Raw genomic sequence first — 13453 nt, forward strand, 5'->3', positions numbered from 1 at the left:
ATCGGTCTTTACTCTTGGGAGGATTCATGACGAGAGGCTAGAGATAAGATTCCCCCATTTGGATTGAAGCCTAAATTAACGGCTCATTCTTTTATTTATAAATGTTGTTTTGAATTTCTCAAACAACTTGAAGCAATTCAGATAAGTCGAGTGGCAAAAAGCTCCTAATAAAACACACCCTCAACTGTAGAGTGGTTCTCTTTATGACATGAACTACAATAGGTTGAGTCTTTGAGATAAGAAAGAAGTTGTTAAAAAATGCACTGACAGAAAAGTAAATAAAATTTTAAAAATAATTAAATTTAAACTTGTTTCGATATCGCTTTTTGTAACGAAAAAAGAGCCAGCTTATCAGAAATCTACATATTAAAACGTTTTATATTATTATATATACGTATATTTATTTTCGTTTCCAATTTAAGTGTGTAATATTATCTCATACATTAATATTACATATACATATTGTTTTCAGATAAGATAGAAGTTTTATTGTACATTCTACAGTATGACTTTGATAATCAATACACATTAAAATTGTTTAAAGAAGAATTTTAAAAATTTAAATGTCTTTACGAGTGCTGTAAATATATGGATCCCTAGTCACATTAGGATTTTAATAGAATAATTTAGAATAATAATTTTGTTTAATTTGGAAGAAGCATAGCACTGCATGGAAAAACTGAAAATAAAAAATATACCTTACGGAATATTTACTGTAATCTTTGACCAGCCGTTATCTCTGGTTCAATAAAAATACACAACGTTTAGTTTATATGCCGAAATAAGCGGTAAAGGTTCTGTGAATTTTCAGGCTCTTCGAAAGTAATTAAGCCAAAGAATTAAATATATAAAAAGTTAGTTGAAATTTTTTTATAAAAACATTAATTAAACAACATATAATTTTTCAAACTGCAAACTAACCTGACTCACTCCAGATAAACCGAGCAAATAAATAAAACAAACAAGAACATGGAAGGCAACCGGAAGCACATTTCGGAGCTAAACCACTTCTGCATAATGGAGATGGAGAGCTATATCATCGCTGATTGCAAGTCGATAGGTAAATCTCACGGCATGATGAAGTATGCAAATTTAGTTAGCTTCGCAATGGCCAGCAATCATTTGGAGGCGGTTTTAAGGGAATGGAAAAACAATCTGTACAAAGACCTTGAATTCGTTTTCGTGGCCAACAGAGACTCTTTGAAAATAGATTTTGCACTGCTTTTAACCACACAAAAAGGAAAGGCTGGTGACGTTTTCTGGCGATTCTTTGTTGATGCCATCAAAGAAAATAACAAAGTTGAAAATGTTACCTTAAACTTTGCCCCAAAGACTTTTCAATCCGGATTCTTGGACCATTTCCTAATGATTAAATCTGCTCTGCAAAATAAAAGAAACCTGCAAATTCTAAAAATAGCGTTAAAAGGTTGGTACCAGAAGTTATTCATCATTTAAGGGGGTCTTATCATTCAAAAGCCGTTTTTTGGACCCTTTTTAAAAAAATTCTTATTTGAAAACGCAAAGATTAATTGAAAACTTTTTTTATTTATTATATTCAAAAATGTTCAAAGTAACTCAAAAAGTTGTTCTTGCCTCGATACGAGGGTTATTCAAAGAGTAATGAGACTTCAAACTTGGTGGTCGAAAAAAAGGTGTCGTCCTGGCGGCCACGATTCAGGGTCTCCAGAGCGTCCGAAATGAAAAAAAAAAAAAACGAGGCTATAATCAGAATAGATGTCATTTTCGGGTGACGGAACAGATTTTTTTTTTAAATTTTTTTAAACAAAATGGCGGCCATTCAAAAAAAAAAAATTCGATTTCGGCCTTTATTTTTTGTAGTTTAGTGTAAAAAAAAAATATAAAAAAAATTAAAAAAAAAATCTGTTCCGTCACCCGAGAATGGTGACAATTCTGCGTCGATTCCACTTTGTTTCATGAAAATCGGTTCAGTTGAACTGGAGATATCATGGCCGTCAGTTCGAAAAACGTGGTTTCGAGATAAACGCGTTTGAAGTTTGAAAAAAGCTCATTTTGCATAGACCTTGCTTCACAATAAAGGCTGTATCTTCTAAAGTATTTCGAATTTCTAAAAATCCTTTTGGGGACATATACACCACATCCCAAGCTATAAATAAATGCAAAAAAAAAATCGAAAAAAAAAACGTTGCCCAATGAGAAGACCCCCTTAAGTGAACTTACCCACCTGCAATTAGTAAAAATCACTGTTGAAGAAAAGTTAGAGGAGAGGACTTCACAGGCCCTATGCAATTTTCTAAACTCATGTCAGGGAAATGTGGAAGCCCACATCCATTGCAATAATGGTTGGACAATTGTCCAACCAGGAGAAAAAACTTTTTCTAGATATTCATTTAAATGACAATGGGGTAAGTCTTCTAACTCCTCTTTCACATATTAATAAGGTGTCCTTATGGTCAAGGGTAAATCCAAAAGTAGATCTCTAGATGATCTCAATGAAGACTTGAAAAATTTATGGGTTCATGAAGAATTTCGGGGCTTTCAAGAATTGCCTAAAGAACTAGTTTGGTAAAGGAGAATAAAATGGATAAAATAAGTCATAAAAATTCTCATATAATTACAGAATAAAGCCATTTTCCTAGATTGTGAGATAAATATCACAAGGCTAATGTACATATACAGCATTATATTTTTAGTTATATTAATATATTTATCACACTTTGTTCTCAGAAAATCACAATGATTATAAACTCATTCTATATTTATTACAAATTCCTATTGATTTCATCGACCACCGACTCGGGTTCATTTGGTGTTTCCTCGTTATCCTTAAGGGCCAGCCGATCCGCCTCCGCTTGGCCATACCATTTCCTCTTTATGGTGAGCAAGGTGCCAATAGCTATAAGAATGCAGCCCAGACAAAGTAATCCCACACCAGTGTATCTACCAATGGCGGGCAGGTTGAGAGCCAACTAAAATATAAATAAATTAATTATGAATTATTAATGAAGTAAGTATAAATATGTAATTATATATATCCCAAGTACCTTAAGTTCCGAGGCCAGAGCCTCATCGATTTCAGCGCGACTGGCTGTGGTGAACATTGGAGCATAGAAACTGGGTAGCCCCTTTAGAATGCTATAAGAAAACATGTGTTTTATAAATATATAAATTATAATAAATTACTAAAACCACTCACTCAATATCCTTGTCCTCCTGTATCAAGAGGGTAATCATCACATTGGCGTTTACCTTCAGCGGCACACCCATTTTCCGCTCCATGATGATGAAGAAGTTGTTTTGATCATAGTTGGGATGGTAGCCATTGATGGTATTCCCATAGCTCTCATCCGCATACATAAAGTGATCCGCGGATAGGTACATGGGCACACCATCAGCACAGGGTCCAAGGTCCGTGGCTCCGGTGGCGGGGCAGTCGTTTGGCTGCTTCTCCACAGGACACCAGCACTTCATGTTTCCGTTCACCTGGCCATTGTCAAAGGTGTTACGTGTGATCTCATATTTCCATCCTTTAATACCCTGGATGGTTTCGCTTTCGCCGGTGAACTCAAGGTTGATAATCCTGCAGGTGTCCGGTATGAAGATGGTCAGGGCCTTCTCCTTGGGCTCATCCGGCACAAAGAGATCTGTAGTGCTGCCATTAAGGCGACCGCACTCGCCTTCGTACCAGCCTGTGTGATTCTGGCCCTTCCAGTACTTTATTTCGCCCATCTCCTTGATGTCGCCCACGCCCGTGTGCACAGTGAAGGGACCCTCGAAGTCCTTTGAACCATTTCGGTTGAGGAACCAAGCAAAGTGATCCGACTCAATCGCTGGAGCCAGCGGATTATTCAGCGACATGGCATAGTGAAGGAACTCGTCGTAGAAGCTGTCGAAAAGCCACTCGGCTGCCGTGTGTGTAACGAACAGGTGTCCTCCGTTGGCATTTAGAGCCTGGTTGAACATGAACTTTAGAAAGGAGTTGCTATTTCGCATTTGATTGGCAGCGGCCTAAGAACAATTTTAGAAAATGTGATTCTTATTATAAATTAATTTAAAAAAGTTTACCCACCAGCGATGGCAAGTGCGGTGCTGTTATTAAATCCGTTTGCATGCCGCCTGAGAGTTCCTCAACCCAGAACCAGGTTCTCCTTGGGTTGAAGGTCACCGTGCCATTATCGTGCCACTCCAAGTCCATTTTCTTTCTCTCCTCCCGATAGACATACGGACCGAGCTGCTCAAAGCTTGGCTTTACTCCATAGGCCTGTACATCGTTGGCATTTGTCCAGTTCCAAAGGTACATGTAGACATAGACGGGAATGGGCAGCTCCTCCCACTTCTCAAAGGTCTTTGAAGTGGGTGTCAAGGGCAAGGCCTGCAAGTATATAAAATTAAAAGAATTTAATTCGAATTTGATATAGTAAAAACTATAATAACCTTCATGATCTGTGTGTCTATAAAGCCGGGCCAGCATATTACGGCCAGAAGTCCAGAAACGGCGAACAAGGTGCCCAGTCCAAAGACCCAGACCTTCTGTTGGGTCACTCCGCAGCATTTGCAGCACATGATGTCGATTCCAAACAAAGACTGGTCACCGGAAAAATTGAACTAGCTTTTTTATGTACTAAGCACTTAATAGATTATCCTCAAGCGAGTTAAACCCGTCGGCTAATCAGCACGTCTGCCATATTAATTCGCTTCGTTTTGTTGATAGCAGCTACACTAGAAAAATTAGTAACAGAGGACCTATATTTTTTTATACAATAATTTCACAATAAGAATTATAAGAACTAACCAAAAATTAAAAAAGTTTGCTTAAATATTGATATAAAAAAACAAGTGACTTTATTTGTTAAACAAAGTCTTCAGTATTTTATTTATTCATTAGTTTCTCTGCCTTAATTTTAGTTTTTTTATTATAAATTATATAGTACTGAGTATTTGTTTTTAATTTTTATTCTCTGTGTGCTGATTGGAATTAATGTGTATATATATAATATTAAGCAACTTAAGGCCTTGATAAATGCACACCACTGCACTGAAGTTCTTGGGAATGTTTGCTTATCAGCCAGACTATAGGTAATCACTACTTACTTAATACTTAAGCACTTAATATTTAAACATTTAAGCACTTGGTAACAAGAGGCCTGGTAAATACCTTACAAAAAATATATTAATCATATATATTTAATAAGACATAAAATAATTTTAAAAACTATTTTTTGAATGTACTTTTAATAGAACACTTGACTCATATTATAACTATAGTAGATTAAACTATAAATACGGTCAACTATTTCTGCCTTGAGTCTCGCCATCTAATCGAAAATACACATATATATGTATGGATTTGTAGTGGAAATGCAATTTTATTATCAACTCGGCCCACTTGAGAGCCATAAAAGATCACTTTCGGGGGGATAATCTAATCAGGCTAAGTAGCTTTCGATTAGAGCCATGCAAAATCGTTTTCTGACTCGTCAGCCACCTGGACTGGCGAAAAATCGTTTGTTGGCCCAACATGATTAGTTGCTTTTAGAGCCATAAACATTGACCGCAAAATGTGTGTGGCGGGTAAATGTGCATTGCAGTTTATCTTTTCGGGTAATTGAAAAACAAGAATTTCTCCCCAATAACGATTAAACAACCTTGACATTAATTTTCCCATAAACACAGTGCTCTGTAATAGACACCACATTTAATGGGGCTGACTCTGTTGCCAAAATGAAATGCATATTGCCACTCAGCTTCTTAGTCTGGTAATAATTGCAATTAGTTAGCCACAGGAGCCAAGACCCATGTCTTGTATTTCAATAGAATGTGCCTGCCACTGCTGATTTCCCCATTGCACTTCAATAAATGCATAATCAGCAACTTAAGCCAGTTAGGAAATACTGGGGAAATGCCTGCACTGAAGGTTCATTAATAAATGCATAGCATGTGGGTTTTGTAGATGAATGAAGATATTTTATGAGGAGTTGAGATATGTAATGATTTTTATTCATAAATAGAAAATCAAAGTAACCTATCAAATAATTAAAATCAAAATGTTACCATAATAAATAGTGAGTTACCATCATTTCCGAGCCATATATATTTTTTTTCTTTATTTTGTTTACATATAAATATTTGTTGTTCCTTGTTCATATTTAATTGTATTAATTATTATACACATACACACATATATGAATATTGGTTTTGATATATAGGAAAAGTACGACGACTGCAGTTCAGAACATCTCAGCAACATCAGCATTTTTTTTAAAGGTCTACAACGATCGGTTGGACATGTAGAAATACGCCATTTTGTCTTTAGTTGAGGTAGCCATTATTTAATTTAAGCCTCAATGGAGCCCTCGGCCTCGAGTTGGGCCTTGCGGCTGGGCTGTGGTTACAATTACATTAATTAATAAAATATATAAAATTTTAAAAAAGGTTAGCTAACCTTGGGGTGCATCAGAATGAAGGGCAGCTCAGCGCAGAGCTCGCCGCCAAGGGCGCCCAGGAAAAGCTTGACTTTCACAGCATAAGACACGATAATGCCAAAGGCATCCCTGGCATCCTGGCTGGCGATGCTAAAAGAAGAAAATACAAGTGATTATTTCAAGGAAATTAAATATAAGAATTCTTTTTAATTAGTTCAAGTGGAATACTTTTTGTTAGCAATACTTACAGTGTAGTCGAGGCCAAAGCGGTGTCCTTGCGCTTGATATCACCCTCGACGGCAATGCCGGCTCGGTCACAGTTGGCCACCAAAGTAGGCACCAGATACATGACCTTCTGCAGGCTGGAGCCCGGATTCAGCGGGCAGCCCTCGCTGGTCTCCATAAAGGCGATGGTATTGCGGAATTGACCGTTCTGGAAGAGCACTACATCGACGCCCTGCTGCACCATGGCCTTGACCTTCTTGACCACCTTGTTCGAGTTGTTTCGCACGCAGATATTGACCGAGATCTTCTCGCCATGATGGTACAGCTGCTTGTCGAGGGTTACCTCCAGCTCGAGTTCACCGGGCGACAGAAGGAAGTCCTTGCGCACCACGGTGCAGGGCTGGATGCCCTGCTTGGTGGGGGCATACTGCACCTTGCGAATGCCCAGGTTGATAGTGCTGCGGCGATGCGAGCGGTCACAGTCGCTGTCTCCGGTGAAGATCTTCACAAAGTACTGCACGCCACATGGCTGGCTCTCGTCGCTGGCCCGCTGCTGCAGGACCACCGAGGCCGGCGAGCTGGGCGGCATTTGCATCACAAAAGGATAGGCATTGGAGCCGAGCTTCTTGAGCAGACGCTCCTGCATCTTGGTCAGCGTAATATCCTGCTTCTGGGGCGGGCACACCTGCTGGGAGACCAGGGTGAGCTCCTTCTGGAATCGCAGACCGATCATCTCATCGTCCTCGCGTCCATAGCGGAAGTTGCACACCAGCTGCACGAAGATTTTGCGGTTCTGGCGCACGTACTCATCGTCCAGCACCACGATTCCATCTGCAAGTAGAGTGTGGAGAAGTCCAAGGCTGCTAATTAATCGAAGATTACAGATTACGTAAGGTAAACTCCCGCCCCCGCCACTTGCTTGTCTGGTCTGGATGTCACGTAACTAATAAGCCGGTTTTGTGGTTTAATTTAGGCATCTCTGGCTTGCATAAATTATTTCTGAATTTAATTATGTCCAAGACCAGGAATGGATTTAATATTTAATTGGTCCCAAAATATCTTTATTGGAAGGGAGTCTACTTTTGGGAACAAAAAAATCACTCTAGTGGCTTTAAAACTTTTAAGAAATTTCTAAACCGATGCCTAAAAGTAGTTTATATCACTTATATCTCCTCTTAGTCCCTATACCCACCGATTGGCTCCACCTGCGTGACGGAATCCACAAATTCACGCCTGTTCATGTAGAGCGTGATCATGTTGTTCGGGGAACATTTCTTGAACACCTTGAAGTTAACCACCATTTTGAAGCTGTTTATTTATTGATTCTCCGGAAATAAAAATATATATTTTATTATTTAGTATAAATAAACTTTTGTTCAACGTTTCGCGCTCGTCTGTCTCGGGATACGCCGCGTTGCGTTGGCCGCTTGGCTATTAATTAGCGCTCATTGGCAATCCGGCCTTTATACCTGGCATTGTGGCACCTGTTCCCGCACCTGCAAATTGAATTATAGAAATTCTGTAGCTGTTCTCTAGTTGTTTTTTACTAGGGCTTCCCTTGCCTTGTGGCGCAGCGCCTTTGATATTGACATTGCAGTCGAACAGCAAAATCGATGGATTGCCGCCGCGTACAACACGGCGCATTAGCAATGCAGCGCCCAAAAATAGCCAACGAAATCGATATAGCCTGCGTTTTTTAGTTTGTCGTCTTTTCTAGTTTGGTCTTTTGTGGTTCCCAAAAGTGACGCATTTATACAGAAATATTACGTGGATGACCCCACCCGCCCAGTGTGTTTTTGCCTTTCCTGTTTACGTAATTCTTTTTAATTTAATTGAGGCTTTTACGGTCCTCTGCTAAGCGGTGATAAGAGCACCGCTTTTATGGCTGTCCCGATTGCTATGTGGTCCCTATATGGGAAAATTAAAAATCTTGAATATTTTATAAAAATATTCCCTTTAAAATAGTAACTGAATTTATGGGGTTTTTTGGGGTTTGACATTCCATTTGATGCTTTATCGGTGGCAAGAGTGCAGCAGAGTTAAGTTCTTTTTAAATGTTTAATGATGTTTTTATAGCTCAAAAAAGTTAAAGTTATTCTGATTCAAATATTATAAACCCCAGTTGATCAAATAATAACCCCTAAGCACTTCAAACTCCAACAGAAACTGTCACTTAAATTCTCTGCACATTCAATTATGTAAAAATATTCTAGGGAAAGCTCCGGCGGGGGAAACCCCCAACCAATTTTGGCCATTTCCAGTTCCAGTTTGTGCAATGAAATCACATTAGCATAAAGTAGGCTACTTAACAAAGTCAATGAACGTAATTATTATACTCCTGGCATTAAAAATATGAACAAAGTTGTGTGAAATATATTGTTCTTTATTGTGTGGTTTGGGAAAGTCTGTGCAGGCTTTTCCCCACCGTCCCGTGTGTGTGTGTGTGTGTGAGTGCGGAAAATGTGTGGGGGCGTAGCATGGCGGCGGACAGTCGCCGAGGGTCCAACAAAACCGACAATGAGGCCCTTAATAATAGCAAAACTTTTGCACTCACGACGTGTGGGCCAGCGGGAAAACGTCGCTGGTTATGGGCTTGTCTCTCATTTAAATACATTACAAGTGAACTTTCCGAGAGGCGTGGATGAGACCTCCTCGTCCCTGCTGATGGCAATATGTTGTAAAACGAGCTGTGTTTAAGATTCTGTTAAGAAAATGTAAAGTGTAATTAAATTCAATTAACTTTGAGGCTTTGACCCAACGAAAGAGTCATTCGGTGTACACTTTTAATAAGAAATTCTAAACTAAAACTAAATTAAATTAAACTTAAAGTGAAAATAAATCATTTTGGTAAATATTAAAATTAAAATTTGAGGTTTATTTGAGTAAACTTTTGAAATTAACAATATGTTCTCTATTTTGAATATACCATATTAGAGCCTTTGCTTGCAGGACTGGGTATATCCCCATATCCACCGCATTATTGTCTATCTTCACTATCCAAGCTTGTGTGTGGTCATTGGATCCCTGTGCAGTCAAGCCGCAAATCGCTGGCCACCGCAAAATGCAGCCTCTATTATTCGCGTCCAATTGCGCCAGATGTGAAGGGTGCTCATCCTTTGTTTTTGAACAGACATAATTTAACGGCACCTCCTTAAAGCGGCCACGATTTAAACAGCAGCCATAACCAAAGCCAAAGTCGAAAGCTCTGGCACCATTCTTCTCCTTCGGTCCACTCGAGAGCTAATTTGGGCAATTCAATTGCCTGACCGAGGCGAGACAAAGGCGTTGGCCAAATTGCATTGCACAATCAGCGCGATTGCCACGGCACACCGAGCCAACCAGCTGGGGTTCCCGGACATGGAAGCCGGTGCGCAATTGTCGTTTGGCCGAGCCAAATCGACAACTGGAGCCAACTGGGTTCTACTTGGAATTTGCTAGAAACTGGAAAGAATTTTTTAAAATAATTTTTAATGCTGAAAAAATGTAAAAAAGATCAATTTGAAAAATTTAAAGCAAGCATTTTTGTGTTTTCTCAAATAGTAAAGATAAATAATTTCCTTATGTATTTACACTTTTTAATAGAACCCTATTTTTCGCCTGTGCACCATTTAAGACCTTCCAGTAGGTCCAAGAACTTTCAGTTGGTGCCTCAGTCCGGAGTCCGGAGACCACCTTGATGCACGGCCGACATCTGGCATTGAAACGTGAGCGCGGGCGGCCGCAAAGTTTTGGGCCAAAAGACGAAGGCAGTGCCACTCATCAGCCAGATCAGGCCCAATAGCACGGAAAATTGCAGAGAAGCTGAAATTGTTGTATTATGAAAAGTAAAAGCAAACACGGTGCAGAAATGGCGGCCAACCTTCGGCCTGTTCGAGTTTTCCAATTGGCATTACGTGGGACAAGGGAAAAGGAAACGAAGGACATGTCGCACACTCTGAAAAAAAAGGAAAAGAAGGCTGGAAAAAATACTTTTGCTTCGGTGATGGTTGAGCGGTCTTGGCAGCAATGTTGTCGCCACCGCCACCGCCGTCGCCGTCTGACGATGTGCAAACTGGCGAAGTGACAGCAAATGGCGCGGAAACTGCACTGTGTGTACCAAACGCCAACGTCAACTAATCGTGGGTGAACAAATCCCTATGTATACGGAGAGTGCACTTGCAGAAAAAATATACAAATCTTAAAAAACATTCTTAATATGTTCCTAAAGAAATACAAATTGCTTGAAGAAATGTAAGGTATTTAAATCTTAAGTAAAAGTTAATTTTAACTTATAATAATACTTTATAAAATTATTTTTCTTTGTGTCAATAGTATGGTACAATATGCATGGATCCGTGCACAATCTCTAGCTGTGATGTCTGTGCGTGTGGCCATGTTGCAGCCAAGGATAGGTGGGCCCCTGGAATGGGGTTCCCCTTGTTGACGCCAGTCGATTGCAGGTGGTGTCCGTGACGTCGAGTCCTGATTGCTTTGACATCTACATCGCGGATGGTTTTAAAAATAATACGTTCTTAGGTGGAAAGCCAGTGTTTGATTTAATTGAAGACAGCACGTTGAATTCGGCAGACGCACTAGCAGTTAGTTATTTCCTTCTATACAACAAACTCTCTTAGACTTAAAAACAAACTCGGGCTCTAAATATTTTAGAGATTTTAAAACGTATAAATCACCTCGTTAAGATGGGGTGAACTATTATACCCTTGCAGGGTACTATAATTTCAGTCAGAAGTTTGCAACGCAGTGAAGGAGTCGTTTCCGACCCTATAAAGTATATATATTCTTGATCAGCATCAACAGGGGAATCATTATAGATATGTCAGGAAGAAATAGATTTTTTGGCCATTTTTGGGAAATTTTATAAGGGGTTACATCATTAAAATTTTTGATTTTGATAAAAAATTGAATTTTCAAAATTTTTAAATGAAGTATGCAGATTTATTAACTGTAGAAAATCTTGCACAGAACAGTTTTCCGATTTAAAATTAATGCTCTTTTGGCCGAGTTATGATATTTTTAATTTAAAATAAATTAAGAAGTTTTTTAATATACAAAATCAGATTTTATAATACAAAATAATATTTTTCCAAGTCAAGGAATCATTTCCGACCCCATAAACCATATATATTCTTGATCAGCATTAACATGCGAATCTTTCTAGACATGTCCGGAAGAAATCGATTTTTTGGCCATTTTTGCGAAATTTGATAAGGGGTTACATCATTAAAATTAGCAAAAATGGCCAAAAATTTTGATTTCTTAAAATTTTAAATTTGGTATGCAGTTTTTTTAAATTAATAAAAACCAACACAAAACTGCTTTCCGAATCGAAATTAATGCATTTTTGGCTTCGTTATGATATATTTTAATTGTTACCTGCAACGGTATACAAACTTTGACTGGCCAAAGTTAGCTTTCTTTCTTGTTTTTAACTTGCAACTTAAGGCAAAAAAATCGAAAATTGCCGAGGGCGACTTCAAAACTCTCAGAAATAAATATCTCACACCGCAGTGATAAGTGGAATATTGAAATTATAACTGACATCGGAAATAAAGCAGTGCAAGATCGAGAAAAGCTTTTATAAGCTCTGTGGGCCTGCCTCGTAATAAGTTCACTTTGCAAATCAGTCGACTCTCAACTGCATTTGTTATTGGTTGGATTTATGCTTCATATTTTTATTATAATCAGTGACGGCTTAAAGTGGTAAAAACTTCGAAAATTGCTTTAATTTAAGTCATATTTAATTTAAAAAACCGTATACGTTTCCCGGTTTCCTCCATATTCGGAAAGATACTGACTTTCGTGCACTTTGTGAAAATATTGTTAAGGGTTTGCCGGAGATGACTAACATATTACAGTGAAAATAACATAAATAAAATTATTCTTCTATGGTTTTGAAAAGAATGTATATAATATTGGCTATGCATGTTTAGAAGCGAAATTTTATTATTATTTCCTTTCAAATTATCTTTTAATTAATAAATTTTTTTTAAGAACATGAATTGAATTTCCTCTACGTATTAATTATATCTTATCCAATTGTTATTGTTGTTTCGGGAGAACGAAAAGTGCAGCTCGTCTAGCCAGTGCTAGATCGGAAATAAAGCTGTGCAAGATCGGGAAAGCTTTTGGAAGCTCTGTGGGCTGCCTCGTATATGTTCACTTTGCAAATCAGTCGACTCTCAACTGCATTTGGTATTGCTTGCATCATATAATATTTTGTGTAAATCTAATGTTTCAAGATTAATCAGTGACGGATTAAGTTGGTAATTTATTCAAAAATTCCTTTGGCTTAAGTGATATTTATTTAAATAAATGTACAGGTCACCGGTCTCCTCCATATCCGGAATGAACTGACCTTAAAAAAGTTTGCCAGAGATGACTCAGACTTACAGATAAAATTCCGTATAGAACAATTGTTTTGTATTGTATATTTAGCAGTGAAATGAGATTAATTAAATTATTCTAAGTTTTCCTTTTATTCATGAATTGTTATTAAAACGATGCAGTGAAGAGGCACTATAGCTTCTAGCTACTAGTTCTCATATTAATTTGAGTTAAAACTTAAAAACTGTGAATCCCCTTTTTCGTATTATTTTTAATGTATGGATATGTCGGTGCGTTTGTGTGTGTATGTATGTGTAGGCCATTTGATTTGAATGGAAATTTCATCAACAGCTTTCGATACCTCTTTAAATACATTGAATAAGTATACTTCCAAGGCGGTCAATTCGAGATATGCCAAAGAAACTTCACGAAAAATGCGAATGGCGCTATTTGCATCGAAATTCCGTATGCAGGTGTCATAAGCTCTGGTGTTGGCGTTGTCC

At 38.2% G+C, this 13453-nt stretch overlaps 3 protein-coding genes and 2 long non-coding RNA genes across 11 annotated transcripts in view; 3 read left to right on the forward strand and 2 right to left on the reverse strand.

Annotated features, from left to right (window-relative positions):
* The first annotated feature begins 778 nt into the window (after positions 1 to 778).
* Positions 779 to 2946, forward strand: LOC108082691 (uncharacterized). Its single transcript, XR_001770996.2, has 3 exons — positions 779 to 854; positions 936 to 1060; positions 2811 to 2946. It is a non-coding gene; the product is annotated as an uncharacterized lncRNA (long non-coding RNA).
* ninaD (neither inactivation nor afterpotential D) lies at positions 2570 to 4561 on the reverse strand. The gene is made up of 5 exons (XM_017178195.3): positions 4414 to 4561; positions 4049 to 4351; positions 3176 to 3987; positions 3024 to 3114; positions 2570 to 2948 (listed from the first exon to the last, which is right to left on the reverse strand). The coding sequence occupies exons 1-5, from the start codon at positions 4540 to 4542 to the stop codon at positions 2742 to 2744; spliced, it is 1542 nt and encodes a 513-aa protein (XP_017033684.1). The 5' UTR covers positions 4543 to 4561; the 3' UTR covers positions 2570 to 2741.
* A 1491-nt stretch (positions 4562 to 6052) lies between these two features.
* On the reverse strand, positions 6053 to 8073 carry Arr1 (arrestin 1). The gene is made up of 4 exons (XM_017178178.3): positions 7819 to 8073; positions 6650 to 7457; positions 6422 to 6551; positions 6053 to 6361 (listed from the first exon to the last, which is right to left on the reverse strand). Exons 1-4 carry the CDS (start codon positions 7925 to 7927, stop codon positions 6314 to 6316), a joined length of 1095 nt encoding a protein of 364 aa, XP_017033667.1. The 5' UTR covers positions 7928 to 8073; the 3' UTR covers positions 6053 to 6313.
* Positions 8074 to 8978: 905 nt separating this feature from the next.
* LOC138929683 (uncharacterized) lies at positions 8979 to 10187 on the forward strand. Its single transcript, XR_011445922.1, has 2 exons — positions 8979 to 9473; positions 9576 to 10187. It is a non-coding gene; the product is annotated as an uncharacterized lncRNA (long non-coding RNA).
* A 2073-nt stretch (positions 10188 to 12260) lies between these two features.
* Positions 12261 to 13453, forward strand: part of LOC108082860 (uncharacterized) — a 48268-nt gene continuing 47075 nt past the window's right edge. For 3 of the 7 annotated variants that reach the window (XR_011444562.1, XR_011444563.1, XM_070284322.1), the window contains exon 1: positions 12805 to 12889. The gene's annotated coding sequence lies outside the window, so the exon portion shown is untranslated. Of the gene's footprint in view, positions 12327 to 12804; positions 12890 to 13453 lie in introns of those variants that run through there. The other 4 variants (XM_070284331.1, XM_070284323.1, XM_070284334.1 and 1 more) reach the window with 3 other exon arrangements.

The sequence above is a fragment of the Drosophila kikkawai genome, chromosome 2L, assembly GCF_030179895.1.
Source record: "Drosophila kikkawai strain 14028-0561.14 chromosome 2L, DkikHiC1v2, whole genome shotgun sequence".
In the NCBI taxonomy this organism is placed as follows: Eukaryota; Metazoa; Arthropoda; class Insecta; order Diptera; family Drosophilidae; genus Drosophila; species Drosophila kikkawai.

Excerpts from the sequence above, each read along its gene's own strand:
- Arr1 (XM_017178178.3), bottom strand. The coding sequence starts at position 7,927 with ATGGTGGTTAACTTCAAGGTGTTCAAGAAATGTTCCCCGAACAACATG. Across the intron at positions 7,458-7,818 it reads CACGCAGGTGGAGCCAATCG|ATGGAATCGTGGTGCTGGAC; the intron begins GTGGGTATAGGG and ends CTCTACTTGCAG. Across the intron at positions 6,362-6,421 it reads TCATTCTGATGCACCCCAAG|CCCAGCCGCAAGGCCCAACT; the intron begins GTTAGCTAACCT and ends TTGTAACCACAG.
- ninaD (XM_017178195.3), bottom strand. The coding sequence starts at position 4,542 with ATGTGCTGCAAATGCTGCGGAGTGACCCAACAGAAGGTCTGGGTCTTT. Across the intron at positions 3,988-4,048 it reads CACCGCACTTGCCATCGCTG|GCCGCTGCCAATCAAATGCG; the intron begins GTGGGTAAACTT and ends AATTGTTCTTAG. Across the intron at positions 3,115-3,175 it reads CAGGAGGACAAGGATATTGA|CATTCTAAAGGGGCTACCCA; the intron begins GTGAGTGGTTTT and ends GTTTTCTTATAG.